This window comes from Hyaena hyaena, unplaced genomic scaffold (assembly GCF_003009895.1).
Source record: "Hyaena hyaena isolate Hyena2069 unplaced genomic scaffold, ASM300989v1 scaffold_438, whole genome shotgun sequence".
Taxonomy (NCBI): Eukaryota; Metazoa; Chordata; class Mammalia; order Carnivora; family Hyaenidae; genus Hyaena; species Hyaena hyaena.
In genome coordinates this window covers 1,603,511-1,628,865 of record NW_024081071.1, presented here as the reverse complement: position 1 = coordinate 1,628,865, position 25,355 = coordinate 1,603,511, and the positions used below count along the sequence as shown (strand labels likewise).

Below are 25,355 nucleotides of genomic sequence, written 5' to 3'. Positions count from 1 at the left end.
GACAGGCCTGGGAATTACACAGCCACACCCCAAAACAGAGACATTTGTTACTGGGTCCTGCCAGATCAAAAGCATCCCATCCTACCTTGTCGATCATTTCTTTTGAAATGTACAAAAATGTGTAAAACAAGAAGTTTCCCATCGTCATTACTAAAATAGGAACTCAACTATGAGCCTGAAATTCTCCACTGAGACACCTTAGACTATTTCACTTTCTGGCATCTTCAGTCAACACGGTGTGAGTCACCACGAGTACGAGCTCTCTGGAGGGGAATTTGAAAGGATGTACCAAATGTCTTAATCTGGAAATTCTATTTCTGGTAGTTTATCCAAGGCAACACATCAGATGAATGCAGCATGTTTGCCAAAGTTACAAACTGAAAACAACCTAAACATCCATAAATCAAGGATTAAATAAAGTATAATACATTTATCCAATGGAATGCCATGCTACCATTAAAAGTGATGTGTGGTGACTTTACTATATTGCATGTTTGAAACTTGCTAAGAGAGTAGATCCTAAAAGTTCTCATCGCAAGATGTTGGCTTATTGTGGTGATCATTTTACAGTATTTACAAGTGTCAGATCATTATGTTGTACACCTAAAACTAAGATAATGTTGTATGTCCATTATACCTGAATAAAAAAAGGAGTTTTGTGTTTATTGGCTTGTAGCTGTGTCCATGTTCTATTGCTATATTGGTATATATTGGAGAACAATTAGGTATGTATTTCAAGGTCATCTTAGTAAATATCCATATGTACACTATTATGCTAATAATATTGGTTTTAAATAATTTCTTGTTTTATGAGTTTTTCTAGTGAGCAGAAGTCAAGAAGAGCAAAAGTGTCTATATTTTCCAAACAAAATGCCTCCTTCCCTGGCTTTATCAGATCCTACGGAACACAGTCTTTGGTGTTTTCACAGGCGAATTGGCTTAAGTGTCAGATAATTGGGTTTTTTTTTAAATCTTATTTTTAACTATGTTAGTTTTCAAAATTATTTTGGTGAAAATTTTAAACATATGCAAAAATCAAGGAAATAGTATGCTGGACCCCCTATGAACCTTTTTCATAGCCATTAATTCTTCTATGGTCTCCACCTGTCCCTGTACTGGATTATTTTGAGACAAATCTCAGACATCACAATGTTTAATCCATAAGCGTTTCAGCATATCACTTCTAAAACACAAGGACCCTTTTAGAAACATACCAATATTACCATTATCATACAAAACAATTAACAGTAACGCTCCAATATCATAAAACACGCAATCAGTGATATATTTCCCTAAGGCCATTTCTTACAACTGTGTTACCCCTGGGCAGGTTACCTAATCTCTTATATCTTTAGTGTCTTTATTAAAAAAAAAAGAGAGACAGAGAGAGAGAAAATATAGGATAAGTGAAAGTATTAGAGATAATGTATTTAAAGAGTTTAGCATGGAATTTGGCACAGATGATTTATGACGTTATACACTTTCTCACTCACTAGGCATTTATATGAATTCGCCCTTATACTGTAAATTTCCTGTTCATTTCCTTTGGTCCTTTCTAGGGCGCATTATGGCTTTCCACCCTTAACTTCATACTTTTGCCCACATTTTTTCGGTTTATTCTATATTTTAAAAAAATTTTTCTAATGTATATTTATTTTTGAGAGAGAGAGACAGAGAGAAAGTGTGTGTGGGGGGGGGGTGGGGTAGGAGCAGAGAGAGAGAGAGAGAGAGAGAGAGAATCCAAAGCAGGCTGCAGCCTCTAAGCTGTCAGCAGAGAACGCAACACAGCACTTGAACTCACGAGCCATGAGGTCATGACCTGAGCCAGGTTTGGATGCTTTACCGACTGAGCCACCTAAGCGCCCCTATGCTTTTTTATTTTACTTATGATTATGTAGTAAAACATGTCAGTCTTTCTTTTCCTTTGTTTTGACTCAATATAATATACATGTGTATTTTCTAGTATTTTGTGTTTTCCTGGGTTTTTTATTTAGCACATATAAACTTTGACAAATACTCTTTAAATGAGCCCTATAATCTATTCTTTCTTTTAAAATGCAAAACAATGTAATCATTCTAGAATCCATGAGCTTATATATTTTATAGAATCGGATTTTTCTTGAAGTGGAACAACTCTATAAATTAGCTCTATAAATCATAAAAGATAATTGGGGGCTACTCATATTCATGGTGATACCAACAACCAGTTTTCATCTAGGGCTTAAAGTGCTTTTCACATATATAACACTTAAAAACATCCTATCAAGGAAGTATTATCCTTACCCGGGGTTCTGGAAATGAGACCAGTGGCTGATGGAACAAAGAGATCAGTTAGCTTAGGGGCGCCTGGGTGGCTTAGTCGGTTAAGCGTCCGACTTTCGCTTGGGTCATGATCTCGCGGTTCATGGGTTCGAGCCCCGCGCCGGGCTCTGTGCTGACTGCCAGCCTGGAGCTTATTTCAGAGTCTGTATCTCCCTCTCTCTCTGACCCTCCCCTGCTCACGCTGTCTCTCTCTCTCTCTCTCTCCTAGAAATAAATAAAAATATTTTTAAAAAAGAGATTAGATAGCTTGAAACCATATTCTGCCTCTCTTTCTTCCTCTGCAAAGCGGACTTCCTTAGTACGCCTGCCCCTCAGAGCCGAAAATGAAGTAATGCATAGAAAGCACGTAGGAGAATATCTGGAGCGTTGCAAGTGCTCCATAAATGTTAACTATCATTATCATCATGAGCACGAATGCAGTAGTAAAAATCATAAGCGAAAATAATAATTATTATAGCAAAAATGACAGTATAGTAAAAACAATATTATTATTATTATTACAATGTAATAAGAGCCAACATCTATCGAGGTCTTACTAGGTGCCAATAGGCATTCTATTTATTTTCTTGTCCTCCTACAGCATATTTTTATATCCTACAGCATACTTTAATTGTCCTCTTTTTCCACCAAAAGCAACTGAGGCACAGAGTTTGTGACTTGCCTGAGAAAATCACCAGTTGTTCAAATGTACTCAGTTAGTAAGTGGTGGGGTTGTGACCGCAAGTCAGAGACACCTTCTGAAGCCATTATGCTTAGATCTCTGTCTTGTGGACACAGAAGAAGGAGGACCTCCTGGCCCCTATCACCACTCTTGGACATGATACTGCCGTCTCTGAAGCCCAAGGGCTAGGGTCACAGTGATAGACTTAGAAAATGGCACTACTTCAACCTTTGGGTCCCCTAACGTGCACCTGTGAACACCCACCTCCTGAGCGACTGGCAAGATGGAGAGCATTCCCTCAGCCGCCAGCAGAGGGCGCAGTGGCGCCGTGGGGAGGCACTGGCGTCCTCTCTTATTTTTTGCCAGATTAAGGCGTGAACTTCATTTTCTCCTGTGTCTCACGAGAGGAAATGCTTTTCTCTTTCTCAAGGTTTTCACCCACGGGGCCGCTTTCTTTTCTTCTTGTCATCCTTTTACTCGGGCAGGAAATCATGTTCATTTAAAACTGCTGTTGGAGAGGCTTCTGCTGCCCTGTGGTCATTTGCACTAACAAACAAAACTAATTGACCCAGAAGTTAGATAATCACAGAAGAGCCCTAATAAGTTCTTGATAAACCCCTGTTGATTAAACAAAGCAGAATGGCATGACTGGCTGGGTCACCAGCAGGCTGGGAAGCTGGCTCTGTGTTTCTCAAATTGCTTTGGAAACCCAGAAATTGGTCGTTAAACAAGTTGGTGGGCCCTGACCTCGCATTTTGAAAAACTGAATGAGACCGAGAACAAAACAGAATCGAACACTTAACCAAAAGACGGGGATTGTGTTTTCATTCTTTCCTTGGGGGGGGGTGGGGGGTGGGGGACGGAGTTGCGATGTAAAATGTAATTAATCCTGTAGTTTGCCGTTTATAGAATATGAACGCCTTTGGTAGCAGAGGCCAGCGCTTCCCTTGTAACGAAGCTGTGGGTCTCTAAGTTCTGCTACCCTGGTCTGTCTTGCACGCGGCTCCACCCGGGATGGGGAGAGAATAAATCATGGGTCTCTGGGCTGACCGCATTTGACAGATCCAGCGTCTTGGGAGGAACTTAACGCAGGACCGTGGGGGAGAAGAAGGGGGGAAATAGTGGGGGAGAGGGAGGGAGGCAAACCATGAGAGACTCTTGAATGCTGAGAACAGACTGAGGACTGGTGGGTGTGTGGAGGGAGGGGGGAGATGGGCATGGAGGAGGGCACATGTGGGGATGAGCACCGGGTGTTGTTGGAAACCAACTTGACAATAAACTATCTGTAAAAAAAAAAAAAAAGAAAACTCATCCAGCCCCTGTCCAAGCCTCACTCCTTCTGTCTTTCTTTTTCAGAAAGATGCTAAGCAGAGCGGTAGTGGTGGTGAGTATGGGAGGGCGGATAACACGAGGAGCAGGAGGGAAATAGGGGCAAGGAGTGTGTGACCACAAACCCATCGCTATGTAAACCTTTGGTCTCCAGGGCTTCTCTGGGTAAGTTAAGGGACAACGTGAATAAATCAAATGAAACAGTGGGTGTCAGTGACTCAGATTAAGAAATAATGCAGTCATTGAGCTAGAGGGAAAAAAAGCAACTGCGCATTATTCTCACATTTTTCTGTAACTATAATCACCGTTTGGGTTTTGCCCAGTTTTTCAGTTGACATACTCACCAGGGTCGTGTCACCAAGTTATAAATACTTGAATGACGACACACTGGTTACCTGAATGTAGTAGAAAAGGGATTTTAACTTATAGACTGATCAAACTGTCATATGAGCTCTGAAAAGATAAAGGTGAGATTTATGTTTCAGGATTGAGAATGACATTTACTTGGTGGACTTCTGATCTCGGCAAGACTTGCAGCTTCGTGTTTTGTCGTGGCCAGAGAGGGGAAGGGGTGTGCGCCACACAGGCACTGCAGGCACCGGCCTCAGTGTCGGATCCCGCCTCCCGCTGCCCGCAGTGATGCCCCGCTTGCTGTCGCCACATCCAGCTCTCTCTGGCAGAGCTGCTAGAATCCCAACACCAGCCCCACCGCACAGCAAGAGATTGCAAAATGCAGCACACTGCGCAAAACGTTTGCTGCGATGTCTCTCTGCCCGGCTGAGTGCCCTCCTGTCTCCCTTGAGCACATTCAGAGCCTGAATCAGAAAAGATGTGCTTTGTCCTCTACCAAAGTGGTGGCGGGTGAGGGCAGAGCATTCTCATGAAGATAAGAAAAACTCTATCCTGTAGTCAGGTCATCTGGTGGCATACCCTTGTGGATTTCATTCTCTCTCTCTCTCTCTTTAATGTGTACTTATTTATTTTGAGAGAGAGAGAGTGGGGGAGGGGCAGAGAGAGAGGGAGAAAGACAATCCCACGCAGGCTCTGCACCATCAGCCTGAGACTAGTGTGGCTCGAACCCACGACATCGTGAGATTGTGACCTGAGCCGAAATCAAGAGTCAAACGCTAACCGACTGAGCCCCCCAGTCACCCCTAATCCTCTTTTGTTATCCCTTCTCCTCCTGTAAAATGTTTTCGGTGCTTGCAGGTGTTAGTTGCGCTTGTAGGAATTGGTCAACTGTGGGTAAGCCAAAGCATCCATGGTGGGAAGTGACAGCTGTTGTTAATATAAGAGCCTCTGAGGAAAAGGTGATTCTGGAGGGCAGCGCCAGAGCCACAGGACCAATTTCCCTTCTCAAGGGAAGAAACTCTCTCTCTCTCAGAGGACTAGGGTTTGATTTTGATTAAAGCTAATGGCAGCATCCCTTCGAAGCTTCCTGGGCATGGAGACGGGGACAGAGGTGCACAGAGGCCCCATCCATGAAGGGCCCCAGAAGAATTCCATCTGAGATCTGAGAAGCGTGCCCTCTAGCTGTTCACACCCCATGAGCCGCGGCTGTGAGGGCCACCATCGCCCCCAGTCACTTATTCTAGATGTTGCGGATTCGTCATCTATAGAATAGTCTTTATTTGAAGAAGGAAACCAGGGAGGAATTTTCCACTTCAATTTTCCAGACACAGCCCTGGATAAATCAACCAAACAAAGCATCTGTTGGAAGAAAGTTTATTAAAATATGAGTCAGGATCAAGAGCCAAAGAAAGGTCAACCTACTGGGCCACAGCAGGCAGACCTCTGAGTCACCGCAGAGTTTGGCAGGGGTGAAGACACTGGGGGACTGTGCCCCCAGCCCCAGCTGGGTCAGACGACCCCTTGTGACTCTATGGCTTGTGCCAGGTGCTTCCACATATGTGTCTTTATCTCAGTTGACCTTCTGGGAAAAGACCAGACCTTCCTGGGCCCTGTATTTAATGTGACTCAGTCTTCATCCAGAACTTTCTCACGGGCAGACTCACGGTATTTGAGGGGTGAAACCAAAGGAAGTGGGTTCTGTGGTTGATTCAGTCATTATAGGAAGGCAGGCCAAAAGGTAACTGAGGGGTTCAACACCTGTGTTTCACCTTTTCTCTGACCTATTCACCTCTCACCCCTGCCCCCAGGTCAGTCCTGTCCCCTCAGGGTATCCCATCAGGGCTGGGATTTACGTCACCACGCCCCGCTGGGAAAACATGAGAGAATTAGTGGTGGCCTTCAGCCTCCATATAATCGGCCTTTCTATCCACTATTGGTTGACACCTAAACCTTCTTAGTTGTGCAAACTTAGACATAAATCCAGCAGCTGACAACTGAGTCGTTTTCACTCTTACCTTCCAGCCTACATGCCAGTGACAGAGCCAGGCTAACTCAGTCCCTTACATTTTTACCCCATAGTCTCCCTTTATTCCACTAAAAACTGGTGGAAATTCAAAATGGAACCGCCCAAACTGGTAAGTAGTAATAATACCATTGAGAATGAGACGCAAGTCTTTAGTATGAGGCTGACACTTGTTGGTCGTTAGCAGCTTAATTAGGTGTCTAAGTGCTGAGATGTAATGCTAAAGAACACCTATGAAATGTGGAAATGCACATTTTGGGGACTACATTGCAGAGAAAATTGAGGAACCTCAGTGGAATTCCAGCACCGCTTCCCTGAAATCTCTGTTAGGGACCAGCCCCTTCTCTGGCACACGGAATTCGTGGTTTCTCCATGCTCGGCCAAGGGCTATCTGCACAAAGGCTACTTCAAACCCTTCTCTCCCACCACCACGACTCCCAACCAAAGAAAGCCCCTGAACCCTTGCTATGGAAATTCTGGAAGGCTCTGAGGGAAGTAGAGTCTTTGGGACAAACTGGCAAGTTTCATTTCAGGGGTGTTGGGATGAAACAATGGCAAGAAGTGAGTGACCTCTGGTACCATAACAGGGTGCTTGGAATCACAGCCGCTGAGTGTCTGAGGGAGAATGGAACATGATCTCAGAGGTGATAGGACTCACTTGAGGCTGGGGGGAGGGGGGTGACAGCATTGTCCTCTGGTGGCCTAGGGTAAGCCTCAGTTGGGTCTCCCCCAGTCAGGTACTGCCTTCAAACACTCTTCTGGCCTGGATACTGCGTGGTGAGTGGCCATGGCGGAAGGTTATTCCTAGCACCTACCTCCCAGGATTAGGCTTCAAAACTCCCTGAGCGTCTCACGGTCAAGACCAAGCAGCAAGCGAGGACAATATCCAAAGCCCCCCCTCGGAGCTCAGAGAGGTTGGACAGCTTCTCAAAGGCCCCACACGTTGTGAAAGAGTCAAATTTTAAATGCAAGCTTTTCCCCACTAGGCACGGCCCCAGATCTCCAGATTCCCAAGCAGTCCTGGGGCTCCAGGCAAGAGGTGAAATTCAGCTAACTCCGATGCTTTGTGTGATGGAGGTGTTTCAGCTAAAGCTGTCCTAGGAAGGGACAGAGGCTCCTTCATTGACCTCTCTCACCTGAAACTTCCAGCCATTCAGAGGGATCCATTCCAAAAAGCCCCTGGGTGGCTCAGTCGGTTAAGTGTCCTACTCTTGGGGCACCTGGGTGGCTTAGTCGGTTAAGCATCTGACTTCGGCTCAGGTCGTGACCTCACGGTTCATGGGTTCGAGCCCCGCGTTGGGCTCTGTGCTGACAGCTCAGAGCCTGAAGCCTGTTTCAGATTCTGTGTCTCCCTCTCTCTCTGCCCCTCCCCTGCTCATTCTCTCTCTCTGTCTCAAAAATAAATAAACTATAAAAAAATTTTTTTTAAAAAGTGTCCTACTCTTGATTTTGGCTCAGGTCATGATCTCATGGTTCGTGAGTTCTAGTCCCCGTGTTGGGTTCTGTGCTGACAGTGCGAAGCCTGCTTGGGATTTTCTCTCTCCCTCTCTCTCGACCCCTCCCCTGCTCATGCCCTTTCTCTCTCTCAAAATAAATAAAAATTTTTAAAAGGTAAAACATTGAAGGAATTCTTAATCAGGAATGGTAAATTTCAAATGAACCTAAATGCTACTGTTTTGTTTACTGCTGGGCAAAAACAAGATCAAACCAAACAAAAATATGTGTGCTCCTGACAAGGCCCAGAGTAAATCAAGGGAAATCCCTCAGAAGCCTGAATTGTGTGTGTGCTTCTAGAAGTCCATCCCCAGGTTTCTAGAAGTTAGCTCCAAAGGGTGGCTGGCATCACAGTACTGAGAGGGTCAGGCTTTACCTTAGGGTAAGAACCATGGCCCAGTGAGAAGACCCACACGTCTGCCCCAGCTCTGGACACAGTATCGAGCCTTTCTAGTTTATTCCCTTCACTTTGCCGGGTCTCCCCTGGACTAGAATCTATTTCCTAATCTTTTTCACATCATGGCTCACACCAAGTTAAGGCCTAAGGCTCTGGACACGTCGTGAGGAAATATCATCATCAGATGAATGCAGCATGTTTGCCAAAGTTACAAACTGAAAACAACCTAAACATCCATAAATCAAGGATTAAATAAAGTATAATACATTTATCCAATGGAATGCCATGCTACCATTAAAAGTGATGTGTGGTGACTTTACTATATTGCATGTTTGAAACTTGCTAAGAGAGTAGATCCTAAAAGTTCTCATCGCAAGATGTTGGCTTATTGTGGTGATCATTTTACAGTATTTACAAGTGTCAGATCATTATGTTGTACACCTAAAACTAAGATAATGTTGTATGTGCTGACAGCTCAGAGCCTGGAGCCTGCTTAGGATTCTGTGTCTCCCTCTCTCTCTGCCCCTCCCCGTCTCATACGCTGTCTCTCTCTCTCTCAAAAAATAAACAGGCAGATCTTGGGGCATCTGGGTGGCTCTGTTGTTTGAGCATCTGACTCTTGATTTGGGCTCAGCTCATGGTCCCAGGGTTATAGGATTGAGCCCCAAGTCAGGCTCCACACAGAGCATGAAGTCTGCTGAAGATTCTCTCAAAAATAAAAAATAAAATTTTAAATAAGGACAGAACTTACCAGGATAAGATAAGTCTTATCCATCCCTTCAGACATGCGGCTATATTGTACAAATCCCAATTCAGACCACACGGTCCATCACCAGGAGACCATATTCAAGCCTGGGAGCACCTGCACAGTGTCCAAATTTGTGAAACACCAGAACCCTTGAGAAGTGGAACACCTTACGTAGGACACAAAATATATTTGATAACAATAAAACTGCAACACCCTTATGTAATTCATCGATGTGATTGCATTAATAATACACCTTTACATACTTTTAAAAGGAACATAGGGTACATATTGGAGGGGAAGGAAGTTTTTGATGTAAAAAGCAATGCCAGTTAATACCTAGTAGTGCAATTGCTGGGTCATAGGGTAGTTTTATTTTTAATTTCTTGAGGAATCTCCATTCTGTTTTCCAGAGCGGCTGCACCAGTTTGCATTCCCACTGGGGGATGGGCTAAATGGGTAAGGGACATTAAGGAATCTACTCCTGAAATCACTGTTGCACTATATGCTAACTAACTCGGATGTAAATTTAAAAAATAAATTAAAAATAAATTTTAGAAAAGCAATGCCAATTAAAAACCTCACCCACAGTGCTGGCCTTCTAGAAGTTGGAGATTGTTCAGAAAATACCTTTGCTTCTGATGGGTTGTCTTTCTTTTCTCTAAGACCCTCAACTCATGTTGTGTGGATACAGTCATTTATTTATAAAAGGTCAGCCACCGAAGAATCCTGGAGAATCTTTTCCTAAAACTCCTAGGCCTGCCGGGACAACCTCACTAAGGACATGTCCAAGGCTCTCACCCTGTCTCCTGACTCTTGGGGCTTCTCTCTTCACCCCCTGAAAGAAAGGGCTTGGAAGGAAGGAGAAGGCTTTGGGGGATGAACTCCACCCGAGACAAAGTGAAGGTCAAAGTGCCACTGTGACCTCTGCAGCCAACAAGCCTTCTCTGGCATTATAGCAATCTCCAAGTACCAAGCAGAGAAAAGAAAACTGAGGCGGTGAGGGGAACAGAATTAGGGACACATTGGTGGCCATCACTTTGCTTCTGGGTACATCAAGAGAAATAGCTTCTTTTCCTTAAACTGGCAAACTCTCCATGAGAAGTTATGACTCCCATGTCATAGAGAAGCCAAGAAGCAAAGAGTTTACAAACATCAGATTAGAAGGACCCTAATAAGCTTATTACTTCTGGTGGTTGTCCTCGTCCCCATAGTAAAATAGACACCTGTTACTCTTCAAGCAGACAAGAAAGAAGTGAAGGAGGGACTAACTAAGAATAATGAAACAGAAAGCAAATATTACACATGACTCTTAAGGACATGTGGCTAAGTGAAATAAGCCAGTCACAAAAGGACAAATCCTGTATGATTCCACTTACATGAGGGACCTAGAGTCAAGAAAATCACAGACACAGAAAGCAGAACATTGCAGGAGCTGTGACAGCAGGAAGGGAGAGTTAGTGTTTAATGGGGACAGAGTTCTGGTTGGGGAAAATGACAAAGTTCTGGAACCAAAGGATTCTATTTTTTTTAATGTTTATTTATTTTTGAGAGACAGAGTGGGATCAGGGGAGGGGCAGCGAAAGAGGGAGACACAGAATCTGAAGCAGGCTCTAGGCTCTGAGCTGTCAGCACAGAGCCTGACAAGGGGCTCGAACTCACAAGCTGTGAGATCATGACCTGAGCCGAAGTCGGTCGCCTAACCCACTGAGCCACCCAGGTGCTCCGAGAGGGTTCTAATGGTTGTACAAGGTGAATATATTTACTGCCACTGAACTGTACAGTTAAAAATGGTTGAGATGGTAAATTTCACATTATATATATTTTAGCACAGTGAAAAAAACTTCAAAGAGCAAATGTTAAATAAAATAAAGAGGGGCTTGATGTTGAGTGAGAAATGGCGTGTGATGACAAAGAAATGTGTAACCCTAGGTCACCTTGGAACCTAAATTCTAAGACTGGAGTGGGCTCCTTATCATGTAAGATCCCACAAGACACTTAACACTGTCTGCAGCCTGTGAAGAAGGCCACACAGCCACCTATTCCTGCGCCCACTCCCGACTCCATCCACTCTGCTCATTCCTTCGTGCTAGGGTCTTTGTTCTCAACTCACCGCTCATGCTCCCACCCCCTCTTCCCCTCCCCTGCCCTGCCCATTGGCTGATTCCCTCCCAGTCTCCATGACTCTTCATTAGGGCCATGCCCTAGTTTGTCTGAGCTGCTGTAATGAGGCACCATTGACTGAGTGGCTTACAAACAACAGAAATCGATTTCTCACAGTTGTGGGGGCAAGAAGTCTGAGATCAAGTGCCTTCATGGTCAGATGAGGGCTTTCTTTCAGATCACAGACTTCTTGCTGTGTCCTCACATAGCCAAAGGGGCAAGGGACCTCTTGGGGTATCTTTTACGAGAGTACTAATCCTATTCACGAGGTCTCCACCATTATGACCTGATCACCTCCCAAAGGCTTCACCTCCCAATACCATGACATTGAGGATTAGGGTTGCAAGATGTACATTTGGGAGACACAAACATGCTGACAACAGCGGGTCACTTGTTAGGGTGAGATGTCATCAACCACAGAACGAGACTTGGACGTTCTCTAAGCCGCAGGTTCGTTGACTAGACTAGAATTGCATCATCTTGGTGGGCTAACGGGGTCTCTCACATGCGGCTCAGAATTCTGGCCTTCACAGGCCAGCTGGAAAAACAAGTGAACTGTTACTTGTTTTGATTTGATCAGTAACATCTTTCAAGACTGGGGCCCAGCAGGAGGGGAACTAATGTGCAATCCCAGTGGTGCCATACCTGGTCCCCACTAGTCTATGTGACCTTTAAGTGGCTTCCAGGATCAATGTGCTAGGACCGTGGTCATGAAAAAAGTGCCATTATCCTGGCCCACCCTCCCCACAGATTTGCCTCCTGCCATCCCCTGACTTCCACCTCTGACCCCGTGGATTCCACACCATGGGCCCAGTTTCCTGACATCTCAACTGCCACTCTACAGTCCTCGTATCCCATTTCCCCAGGGCTCACATGCTATGTCTCTGTGTTCAGGGCATATTTATCAGAGCCTGTAAGTGAAGGAAGGCCTTCTGGAGAGGTGATGTCTCTCCCTAAGGAGGTAGCCCTGATCAAAACAAGCAACAGACACAGGCCCCCTCACCACAAGTATTCAATGGCAAGCTTCACACAGATGGTCCAAATGTGATACACCATTGTCCGTCGGTAAGCCACCCCGTGCCAACAATGCCATCACTGGTGACAAACCCACTTTGGCCCCCCACTTGCCAGCGATAGGTCTCAGTACCTGTGCTTCAGCATCTGGACAGAAGATGGTGGAGGCCTTTTGGGTGGCATGTGATACCTCACTTTTTTCCAGAACTTGGTCTTTGCGCACTGTGACTGCTCTGTGAAGTCGCCCTTCCACAGGATGGCCCCGTGCTTCTGCTTGATGTACTGAATTGATTCCGGCATGACCGTATAGTCCTTGACCTTCTCCAGTTCAATCAGAATGACCTTCATCCCGTCCTGGATGAGTGCATTATAGACTGCGATTTGTTCCTCTGACATGCTCTTTAACAGGTCAAAGCTTGGGGATTCGGGAACTATGATGATGATCAGCCTCCTGCACAGCTTGATGTTTTCATCAATGACATTGGCCACAGCTGGAAACAAGGAAAGAAGATGCAGAGTATCTCATGAGTGAACCAGCCTAGACCTCAGTGCTATTGAGAATGTTAGAAATGGGTCCCTGTCATAAAGGTGACTTAGGAATGGATTAATAAACTTTTTTTTAAGTTTCTTTATTTTGAGAGAGAGAGAGAGAAAGTGAGCGGGGAAGGGACAGAGAGAGAGAGAGAGAGAGCAAGAGAGAGAAAGAGAGAATCCCAAGCCAGCTTCATGCTATTGACACAGAGCCCGACATGGGGCTTGATCTCACAAACTGTGATATCATGATCTGAGCTGAAATCAGGAATTAGACATTTAACTGACTGAGTCACCCAGGCCTCCCCAATGAAAGTTAGGGTTTTTGTTTTGTTTTGTTTTTAACATTTATCACATCCTCTGGGAACCTTCTTGACTTTCCCTGAAAAATTGGTCCTTCATGTTCATAAGTTCTATTTTTTGGTAGTTAGTTGCCACTTTACTCAGGCTCCACCCATAGACCTTGAACTACTCTAAACAAGAGTCTTATCATCCCCAACTTGGTATCTCCAACTTAGCTGAAGGGCTGCTATATATTAGATGATGAACACATTTTTTTAAATAAATAGATTTTAAATGGAGAGGGGAAATGTAGATAGCTCACACACTGTATTAATCTTTATTTGTGTTTTCCTCTTATGCTTCACAGCTACTTAAAGGCCTAGGAGTTATAGGACTAACTTGCAACTTAATAACATCCCCTGATGATTTCTTGGAGAGAGTTCCTGAAATATCCAGCTATGGGTGAAACGTGGTCTTTTTAGCAATAAATACTAAGTTTTATATCCTCCTTACTCTTAGAATATAAAACTAGATTGTGACCTTCCCAAGATCAGGCTCTTCTTTCCTTTGGTTTATTTTTATAGTTCTAGCACCTAGAATATTACCTGGCCCATAGTAGGTGCTCAATAAATACTTGCTGAATACGTGAGCAATAGAACTTGCTTATGAAATGTAAGCACTTCCTTGGGGTGCCTGGGTGGCTCAGTCAGTTAAGTGTCTGACTTTGGCTCAGGTCATGATCTCACGGTCCGTGGGTTCCAGCCCTGTGTCAGGCTCTGTGTTGACAGCTAGCTCAGAGCCTGGAGCTTGCCTTGGATTCTGTGTCTCCCTCTCTCTGATCCTCCTCTGCTCATCCTTTCTCTATCTTCTTCTCAAAAATAAATAAAACGTTAAAAAAAAAAAAAGAAATGTTAGTGCTTCCACATGTTTATGGCGAGCCTAAGATCCAATTTTCATTTCCTCAAGGGGATGATTTTTTTAAAGATGTTTTTAATGTTTCATTTATTTCTGAGAGAGAGAGTGTGTGCGTGTGTGAGCAGGGGAGGGTCAGAGAGAAACGGAGACACAGAATCTGAAGCAGCCTCCAGGCTCTGGGCTAGCTGTCAGCACAGAGCCCGTCGCAGGGCTCGAACCCACGAACTGCGAGATCATGACCCAAGCTGAAGTCAGCTGACTGAGCCACCCAGGAGCCCCTCTGGAAGATGATTTTATAACTTGAGGAGATGAGGGCTGAGATACAGTTGTAGCCTGCCATGGACACAAGCAGCCTACAAACCCAAAGTACTTAGCCACCTCTGCAAATGACCCAGAACAGGCCACTAGTAAATGCTGTGAGGTAACCTTGGTTTCCTCTTGACCAGGAAAGGATGTTTATTTCAAATTTCAGCCATTTGTTTTATAGAGTTCCAGGAAGGAAAACCTGGATGTCAAGGGGAAACTTTTATCTGTTGAATGTCTCATATGTGCTAAGCTCCATACGGTCTCCACTCAGGTTTGGCCTCATTTCACTCTCTTGGCCAAGTCAGGGAAGCCTTCTCATCCCCATCTGGCAGATGAGACAACTGAGGTTCAGAGATGATGCCTGCATTGCCCAGAGCTTCACTCCTGCTTAATGGGACATCTAAATAAATGAATTGTTTTATTTATGTAGGAAAAGCCTGGGGGGCGGGGTTGAGGTTGATAAAATCAACTTTATTTTTTTTAATTTTTTTTTAATGTTTTTATTTCTAGGAGAGAGAGACAGCTTGAGCAGGGGAGGGTCAGAGAGAGAGGGAGTCACAGACTGAAACAGGCTCCAGGCTCTGAGCTGGCAGTCAGCACAGAGCCCGACGCGGGGCCCAAACCCACGAACCGCGAGATCATGACCTAAGCGAAAGTCGGACGCTTAACCGACTAAGCCACCCAGGCGCCCCAAGATAAAATCAACTTTAAACATGAGCTGATTTATATGTTCAAGCTGATAGAATGTGCTCAGCAGTGAGTCTCAAGGGCAAGAGGGCAAATGACCCCTTGTTTCCGTTTAGCCTCTTGGCTAATGCTGCCATCCACTACCTGGTCATGGTACTCACAGTGAGAGTGACATTATTTCAGCCAGGAATCCCAGTTACCCTGCTGCAGGAATAGACCCCAGACAGAGAGGGCTGGTCCTAACTCTGCTCAGGGGCTGCGGGCTGAGGAAATGTAGGACTCCCCATGTGTCCACAGGGAAGGCGAGCAGAGCCCCCCCCCCCCACCATTTGTAACCTGAATGAAAGGAGACCTCCCTCTCCCTTCTTATCTGCTGCTTTTCTACCTTTCACACTCAAAACATACCTTGTCCAGGAATTTCGTCCCTACCAAATATAAATAATTTGTATCCACACTGCCTCTCCAGCACCTCGGGTAGAATCCTCAACACCAGTGTGTCCACCTCATGGCTCTGGATTTCTCTTTGAGGCTTGGGGTATAAGACATAGGCATCGTACAGCTTCCCATCTGAAAAGGAAATGGGATACACTCATGGGATTATTCCTACCACATTCTCTTATGTTAACACAGTAAAAATCTGAGTTCAGTTGAACCCATTGAACCTTGGGTTCAATGACTTTGGAGTGCCCAGCTGGCTGGCTTGGTGCCAAAGCACTGCCACACTAGGCATCCCTCATTCTTTCAATACTTAAAATATTTTATTTCACTGTCTTTGGCTGTGGGTAGTTTTTGAGGACAAGTTGAATACAATTTACATCTTTGTTTCTTGACAGGTAAGGTGTTTTTATCCCTCTGGCTTCTTTTAGGATGTTTTGATTTTCTTGTCTTTGATTTTCTCCAGCTTGAAAATGTTATGCCCAGGTGTTTGCTTGTTTGTTTGTTTGTTTACCCTACTTGGTCTTCTCTGAGCCCCCTGCATTGCAGTTTGGTGTCTGACATTAATTCAGGGAAATTCTCAGTCATTCATGTTTCAGATATTTCTCTCTTTCTTCTCCTTTGGTATTCCCATCACTCTTATGTTACACCTTCCGTGGTTGTCCCACACTCATTGGATAGTTTATTCTTTCTTTTTTTCAATCTTTGTTCTCTAGCTTTTCGGTTTCAGAGGTTTCTAGAGTGATATCTTCAAGCTCAGAGACTCCCTGCTCAGCCATATGCACTCCACTAAGAAGCCCATCAGACACAGTCTTCATTGTTATTACAGGTTTTTTTTTAATTGCTACCTTTCTTTTTGCTTCTTTTTAGGATTTTCATCTCTCTGCTATGTCACCTGTCTGTTGTTACATGCTGTCTGTTTTTATCCATTAGATCCCTTGGCATACTAATCAGGAATGCTTTAAATTCCCAGTCTGATAATTCCAACACCCTTGCCATATCTGGCTCTGATGCATTCTGTCTCTTCAAATTGTGTTTTTGCCTTTTAATATGACTCATGCTTTTTCCTGATAGCTGGATAAAATGTTCCGGGAAAAAGAAAGTACTATAAACTGTCCTTAAGTAACGTGGTGGTGAGGTGTGCAGTCTCTGATCCTATGATCAGATCTCAGTCTTATAGTGACTTTGGATTATGAACTTCACAAGCATTGCTCAGTTTTTCATCGCCATTTGGGTGGGGCAGGATGGCTAGGTTGGCTGGAATTGGGTATTTCTCTTTGTGCAGATCAGTTAGGCTCTGATAACACTCTAGCAGGTAAGGCTTAATTAACTAGTTTATCCTGAGGTCAGATATTGTTAATAAGAACAGAGTACTCTAGGATATTTCAGAATGATTTTTCTCCTCCCCTGGCTGGGAATGGGATATTTACTGTCAGAGCCAGGTCAGGGTTCTGGAGGTAAAACTCACAAAAGTGTGGGCTTTGACCCCTTCTGACCAGGTCCCAGTGAAGATTCTAAGTCTCAGATTTGTCCACATTGAGCCTCCAGTGACTTGTCAATTACAGTTCAGGGTTTCCTACCCCACTGGCCTTGACCTATGAGGAGGACGGTCTTGTCACCATTACATAAACATCACTTCTCCAAGGTCACACAGCCCCAATTCCAACCTGGCTTCTTGGACTCTAAGTCCACCACTCCCTGTGGTGAAAATGAAAATTGAAAGCAGGAGTCTCCGTTACCCTCAGTGGGTCCTGGGCAATGGCGGACTTTCGTAACTGCACCCGGCAAAACCGAACAAGTCTCTCGCAATTCAGGCCCATCAGTGAATTCCGTCACTGCAGTTGCACATGGCACTCTGGAGACCAAGCTTCTGAGCAGACTCTAGGAACTGCTGTGTGAAACTGAGAGTCCAACATGACAGCACATTTCATCATCACCAGAACAAGCCAAGCATTTATTGAGCAATCAACCGCATGTAACAGTCACTGTGCTCACCCGTGTCAGATGAATAAGACACAACATCTAACTGGAAAGGCCATTCACAGACTTGGAAATAGAAACACGAGACACTACAAGATAACAAATGGCCTCATGAAGTGGAGAAACAGAAAGAAAAGAAACTTCCCCACAGTCTGGAGCTCTTGAGAAAAATTCACAAAGGATGTAGGGCAGCTCCTGGAGTTTAAAGGGCTTAAGGGAAAAATGGAAGGTCAAGGAGAGGAAGAGCTTGAGAAGCGCATGGAAGGGGACTGCTTATGCTCTAATCAGGGGTCATATAAATGAGTAAGAAAGTTTAGCAGAGCTAGAAGATTTGAGTGACCATCTCATTACAAAATGTGATTTTTGAGGGATGCCTGGATGGCTCTGTTGGTTAAGCGTCTGACTCTTGGTTTCAGATCAGGTCATTATCTCATGGTTTCATGAGTTTGAGCCCCACATTGGGCTCCAGCACTGGCAACGTGGTGCCTGCTTAGGATTCTCTGTCTCCTTTCTCTCTGCCTCTACCCCACTTGCATTGTCTCTGTCTCAAAAAATAAATAAATAAACTTAAAAAAAAGAAAATGTGATTTTTTATGTTTAGGCTATTTATAAATTTACAACCAACCTAACAGGAACTGAAGAGAGGGGTGCCTGGGGGGCTCAGGTGATTAAGCGTTCGACTTCTGCTCAGGTCATGATCTCATGGTTCGTGGGTTCGAGCCCCGCGTCGGGCTCTGTGCTGACAGCTAGCTCAGAGCCTTGATCCTGCTTCGGATTCTGTATCTCCGTCTCTCTCTGACCCTCCCCTGCTCACACTGTCTCTCTCTCTCTCTCAGAAATAAATTTAAAAAAAAAACATTTAAAAAAAAGGAACTGAAGGGGCGCCTGGGTGGCTTAGTCGGTTAAGCGTCCGACTTTCACTTAGGTCATAATCTCACGGTTTGTGGGTTCGAGCCCTGCGTCGGGCTCTGTGCTGACTGCCAGCTCAGAGCTTGGAGCCTGTTTCAGAGTCTGTGACTCCCTCTCTCTCTGACCCTCCCCTGCTCACACTGTCTCTCTCTCTCTCTCTCCTAGAAATAAATAAAACATTAAAAAAAATTTAAAAAAGGAACTGAAGAGAGAGCCATCGCCTTCTATTCCCTGTTTATGGAAGTTTGTTGGATTGAATAGACTTGAAAAGGGGGATGGCTCTGAGCCTAACAAAAGAAAGTAAAATTTTGTATTCTTCTAGTCTTTGTCTAAAGACTGTCCCCAAACTTAGGACAGTCAATTTATGATATTTTTACTTTATGATGGTATGAAAGCAATATACATTCAGGAGAAACCATACTTCAAATTTTGAATTTTGATCTTTTCCAGGCTAGTGATATGTGATCCTCTCCTCCCTCTGGTACTCAGCAGAGCAAAAAGCCACAGCTCACAGTTAGCCCATGATCTTGAGGGTCAACAATCCATAGACTGACAAACATGCAGTACCTATACACCATGCTGTCTTCCACTTTCAGGGCAGTATTCAATCACATGAGACAGTCAATACTTTATTATAAAATAGGTGTGGTATTAGATGATTTTGCCCAACTGTAGGCTAATGTAAGTGTTCTGAGCACGTTTAAGGTGAGCTGGGCCAACTATCATGTTCTGCAAGTTAAATGCATTGAATGCATTTTCAACTTATGGTATTTTGAACTCGTGATGGATTTATTGGCATGTAACGCCATCATGAATCAAGGAAGATCGTAGTTCAAATGTGTACAGAACTTTAGAGTCGACATGTAGCCTTTTCTCATTTTCCGTAAATCCTCGCCCCAACCACTGACAACTTTCTGGTCTCTGCCTATCCTTCCTGGTCATCCTGTGGAAAATGGTAATGCACACACGTGCACACGTGCACACTCTTCCTCAGTCTCCCCACCCCCGTCATGAAAGGAAACTGTGTGAGAATGCAGACTTTTTTTTGGCGTGATCTTGCCTTCAGTGCCTTGAGCAAGAACCATGACAGAGGAGGTCTCTACCAGTATTTGCCAAATATCTGCGTGGGGCTTGATTTTACAGAGGTTCAAGGAGGTTACAACTATGAGGGAGAGAGAGAAGTTTCATATCATGAGCAGGTTTCACTTTTTAATAAACTAGGGTCATAAGGCAGGTACCAAAGGGATGATTAATTTGTGTCTAGAGTTTGCAAAAACTCAACTGAGTTGAAACTCCTTATGCAATGTCTTCAATGTTACTAGTCCATACCACTACTCTGTAAGTGGATTTCTTCTGTATTAAGTTTAACGTCATACACTTGACTTTCTAAAGCTGGGGGACATATGAAAAATTTTTTTAAGATTTCATAAAGGTTTTATGCTTTTAAACATTTTGGAAAGAAATAAATTTTCTCACTTAAAATATGATAATATTTATCCTTTTTATGGTAAAGGGTTGGTTAGCCTGACACTTGCTTCACCACATAACAGAGCCTCCCCAATGAATACAGTATTTTATGGTCTAGAAACTACAGCGAACATCTATGTTCATCACCACTTCTGTCCAAAACCCTACCACTGGTGTCTCTCTTCTCTCAAGCTATTTCTCTTTCTTCATTCTCAATTAAAAAAAACGGGGGGGGGGGGATAAGAAAACAAAAAACTATGCTTGCTAAGTGAATTCTCTTCTTTTTTTTTAATGTTTATTTATTTATCTTGAGAGAGAGAGAGAGTGCAAAAGGGAGAAGGCAGAGAGAGAGGGAGACAGAGGATCTGAAGTAGGCTCTGCACTGACAGCAGAGAGCCTGATGTGGGGCTCAAACCCACAAACCTTGAGATCATGACATGAGTCAAAAAGTCAGATGCTTAACTGACTGACCATCTGGGCACTCCCTGATTTCTCTCTTTGACAGTGTTCCAATTCTCTGTGTTTAAGTGAGGTATCTGAAGGTATGAGTGCTCTGTGCTATGCTGTGCAGACTTTGAGACAGTGGACACTTGGGTAGTGAGGGACTCTCACTACCCCAGTAAAAGTTTTCAATTTTTTAGTAATCCTTTTATTCTTTCAAAGCTTTTGAGTAAAAATGTTTATCTTCATGACTTGTTCCCAAAATGCAGTGGGTTCTTGTCACTTCCAAATGACCAACTCATAGCTCATTGACCAATATAGCAAAAAATAAAGCTGAGGCCATTTTGCATTTTGCATTCACCCACATTTTGAAGAGCCCTCTTAGACAACTGTTCACCAGCACTTCATGGCTGTGTCTCACAGTCACAGTGAGGGTCACATTTGTACCTTCAGATTACACGTAAGGAAGTTGAGAGAGACAAGGCTGCATGATTTCTCCAGTCTTTCAGGTGCTAAGTGCACAGCCTTGATTCACACCCAAGTCCAGTGCTCCCTCTGCTGTGGCTGAGATGAGACTTGGGAGGAGGAAATATCACAAAGTTTCTCCCTGATTAGTCTTGTGCAAGTGTGTCAAACAGCATTTTTTTTAAATAGTCCTAGCAATATTTCCAGTTCCACAGGCTCTTTCAGAACTGACGACCCCCCCCCCCCCCCCGCCACACACACACACACACAAAGAGGTGGAATCTACTTCTACTCTCTTAAAACTGGCTAGGACTCTCTAGCTGCCTTGACAAACACAACGTGGTATAATTGACACTAGAAATTTAGGGTCTGAGTCATAAGAGAAAATATGGCTTTTCCTGGTTCTCTTATTCTTGTAACACCTGCTAGCCCTTGTAAGCCAATCACCATCCTTATGCTGTGTGGAAGCCACAGGAACCCACACAGAGAGACCACAAGGAGAAGCTGTTGGGAGAGAAACTGAGGCCACCAGCTGATAGCCAAAATCAACTGTCAGTCCACCAGCTGGGTCCCCAGACATCAAGGAGCTGGGACAGGCCATCCCCACTGTGCCTGTTCACATCCTGACCCACGGATTCCATTAGCAATACAGATGGCTGCCCTGTGCCACAAAGGTTTGAGGCAATTTGCTTCCCAGCCATAGCAAATGGAACAACAATTGGGAAAGTGACAATGAATGGCAACAGATAATGATGAGTTGGACACACCCTCCAACTGTCTATTTCATTCAAAAACTGTAGAAATGTAGACCTACTAGTAAATATTTTGAGAAACTGGCCTTCTGGTAGATACTCCCATAGCCTGCCTCTATAGAGTGGTGGGGTAACAGTTCATGTAGGTTCTGGCCAAGCCTCTTTTATTTCCTGAGGAGATTCGGCACTACTTTTGATGTCAAGGCATCTGCATATGCCTTTTTTGGCTCTTGGCAAAAATACAATGTTTATTTGCATAAATTAATATTTATGTGGGACTGCCTTACTTTCAACCCCTTACTTTCTTTTCTTATATTATTGCTAAATCTCCAACCTGATCAAACTGGACCAGTGGAGAAATCAGATAGAATCCGTTTGGCCTTCAGGTGTTTTTACTAAATTGCACGAGGTTTGGCATTTTAGCCCTACCATAGAATGTACTAGAAGAAAAAGCCACATTAAACATGCTATTACACTTACCATGGGAATGCTGTTCCAGACAAGATTCATTATATTACATCTTTTAAAAATAAGGACTCCCTACAAAAACATTTCCTTGGAAAATTGTCCCAGACAAAGTCGTGTGCTGTCATGAGCAATGGAAGGGTATTTGTGAGAAACGCACAATGAATCTTGTCATTGCTTTGCCTTTACTTCTAAAGCAAGCTCATCTTTAAAAAGTGTCCAGAATTGGTCATTGAGTCTACCCCCAAGGTTTGTTTTACCATTCTACCCTGTGTTCACTGTACCTACTTTGTTTTTGTTTTTCATTGTTGTGTTCTCTGCAAACCTATATGGAAGGAGGTCAGGCATACACAAAGCTCTCTAGGAGATGTGTAAACTGACTCTTATATTCTTATACACACATGCACAGCCTGCAAGGAGAATTTTTAAAGTAGCTCCTATAATTGAATAGAGAACATACAGAACTCGTGGTCACTGGGGCTGTCGATGACTCAGTAAAACTGAGTTATACACACCTGACTATTACTCATGTTATGCAGCATAACTAATCTCTTTGGAGTATATAATTTATCATAAGAAAGACACATTTCATCTATTTCCTCATTTGTATTTGCCACCCATTACCCCACGGTTCCCAAATAACTCAGGAAATATCCCTAAGGGATACAATGCTTGGAAATAGCATCAGGGACGAATCTTAAGTCTCATCGCTAACTCATTGTCAAAGCCAACACTCAGAGAGGAATTACAGGGGTAGTTCTCATAGATGGGGCTGTGGAGATTAATCAGAAAGTACGCAAGTACTTCTCTGAATTAAGGAGAAAAAAAAAAAAAAAGAGCCCTGGCTGACTATATGCCCTGATGTCCAAATTCTCAGCCTGAATTTGGGCTGTAGCCCACGCTCGGCAGAGGGTGGGGCTCCCTGAGTGTCATCTGCTCAGCTCTCCCCTCTCTGCATGAGTCACTAATCCTTGTATCTCCTCCTTCGAAACCCCACCTCACCAGCAGACAGCTGCTCCATCCCCTTAACTCTCAGAGTCCTGGGAGTCCCAGGGAGTCAGGGAGTGAGCCAAACACCAGGACCAGAGATCTGGGAACGTCACTAAAGTCCCTGCAGTTTCCTGTCAGTCATTAAACAGAGGGCAGCTGGACCACTCACGCTGGTGTCAGAAAAGACGAGTGGCCATGCACTGGTCTCCTGCCCCATGTGCAGGCAGGAGGCTCTGCAGGGACCACAGCCCAAAGAGAAACCCCACATTCAGCTGACTGTCGGCAATCTAGAGGCACTTCAGGCTGCACTGGACACGCAGAGCTGAGTTTCCATCACTTAGCTGTGCCATCAAAAAAGAATTATGGGTGGCTCAGTCGTTTGAACATCCGACTTCAGTTCGGATCGTGACCTCACAGTTCCTGAGTTCCAGCCCCATGTCAGGCTCTGTGCTGACATCTCAGAGCCTGGAACTTGCTTTGGATTCTGGGTCTCCCTCTCTCTTCCCTTCCCTGCTCGTTCTCTCTCTCCATTCTCTCTCTCTCTCTCTCTCTCTCTCAAAAATAAATGAACATTTAAAAATTATTTTAAAAAAAGAATGCATTGCTTTCTATGCTGCACAAAGACTGTCAGTTTTGAATTTTGAAATTTAAGTTAGAATAAAGTCCAAGTTAGGACACCTATTTTCTCAAACACATGGACAATTTGTACTGTGTTTTTTATATGCAATGTAGGCACTTGGTGTAAATAATGCCCTTCTTAAGAGTAGGTACTCCTAAAACACGCTAGGACACTCACTTCCCTGAACTCCCGCTCTCATCTGCATTGCTAGTCTCTGGACTTGAACGGTATAAATGTGCATATTTCCATGCACATGAGGTGTGTAGATTTCTCTGGGCCATGTGTTAATTTTCCATCCAATCAGGGGACTTCAAAGCAGACTTACTGCTTTTTTCAAGGACTTAATAGATCACAACCATTCTGAGATAACAAAAAAATAGAGTTAAAAAAACCACAATGGTGGACACCTGGGTGGCTCAGTTGGTTAAGTGTCTGACTCTTGGTGTCTGTTCAGGTTGCGATCTCGCAGTTGGTGAATTCAAGCCCTGCATTGGGCTCTGCACTGACAGCACAGAGCCTGCCTGGGATTCTCTGTCTCCCTTTCTCTCTGCCCCTCCCCTTCTCACACTCTCTCTGCCTCTCAAAATAAATAAATAAACTTTATTTAAAAAAAAAAAAAACACCACGATGGTGGGAAATGCCTGGTCCTCAGAGTTTCAGGACCTTGCAGGCATGTGTGTGCTGAGTAGTGCTGGCAGGATGTGTGGCCCACAGACCAGGCAGAGTGACAGGGGCAGCGGGAGGCTTTGGCCTTCAGACCACAAGACGCCCCGTGTGCCCCCCCTGTCCTTGCTCAGTGCTTCCCTGGACTTGAACTCAGTTGTTCTACAATACTCTGTGAGGCAAACTCTGATCATTTTCTCTCCCTCCCTTCTTCTTCCTTCCTTCCTTCCTGTTTCTTTTCATTCTATAGGCAAGAAAGAGAAGAACCTTAAATACTTTCTAAGGTCTCATGGGAGTAAGCGGAGAGCCAAATGCAAACCCAGATCTCTCTCCAGCCTTGAGAGTCAGAGACTTAAGTCTTTCGGGTACCAAGCACGGGGCCTAGAAAGAGCTCCAGCACTCTTGGTAATGTAAATTCTGTTCATGTGTCCTCCATGTTGAAGATGTATCACAGGTGGGGAGCCCCTGGTCGTTTTAGGAGGAACTGTCTTCTTTTGCAAACACCAGGAGACGTGATGACCTCCCTAAAATGGTCACAGTGGGTCCCAGAGGATGATTTGTTTCTGTTGCTTCACAAATGTTTGCTCAGTCACTACTAGCCCGCAAGCCTTATTTAACTGAACAACGCCGGTGACCATAGACCAATTTCCCTGAAACACGTGACGTTCCAGGGAGATTCCTTCTTTCAAATTTGCCAACAACATGAAAGGCAAGCTAGCAAGATATGTGACGGTATATTTACAATGGGTACACGGAGGAGCAGAAACCTAGCATGAGGCATTTTTCATAGGTTACCCATACTTACCTTCCTCGGTCCCAGCAGAAAGGAAGGCACTTCGATACCAGAGTACAATGTCAATCTTAAAAATGCTGTAGATGTACGTGACAGATGCGGCCGCACCTATCAGGGTGACAAGCCCTCCTATCAAGTAAGCTTGAACATCTGGAG

The 25,355-nt window shown here is 44.3% G+C and overlaps 1 protein-coding gene across 1 annotated transcript in view; it reads right to left on the bottom strand.

Annotated features, from left to right (window-relative positions):
• Positions 1 to 12,632: 12,632 nt before the first annotated feature.
• The window catches only part of IL1RL2 (interleukin 1 receptor like 2), a gene marked incomplete at its 3' end in the record, with an annotated part of 39,256 nt that continues 26,533 nt past the window's right edge, over positions 12,633 to 25,355 (bottom strand). Inside the window, exons 8-10 of the mRNA XM_039253052.1 lie at positions 25,212 to 25,355; positions 15,626 to 15,787; positions 12,633 to 12,990 (exon numbers count right to left, since the gene is read on the bottom strand). Coding sequence (XP_039108983.1) covers positions 12,633 to 12,990; positions 15,626 to 15,787; positions 25,212 to 25,355 — 664 coding nt within the window. The remainder of the gene's footprint in view (positions 12,991 to 15,625; positions 15,788 to 25,211) is intronic.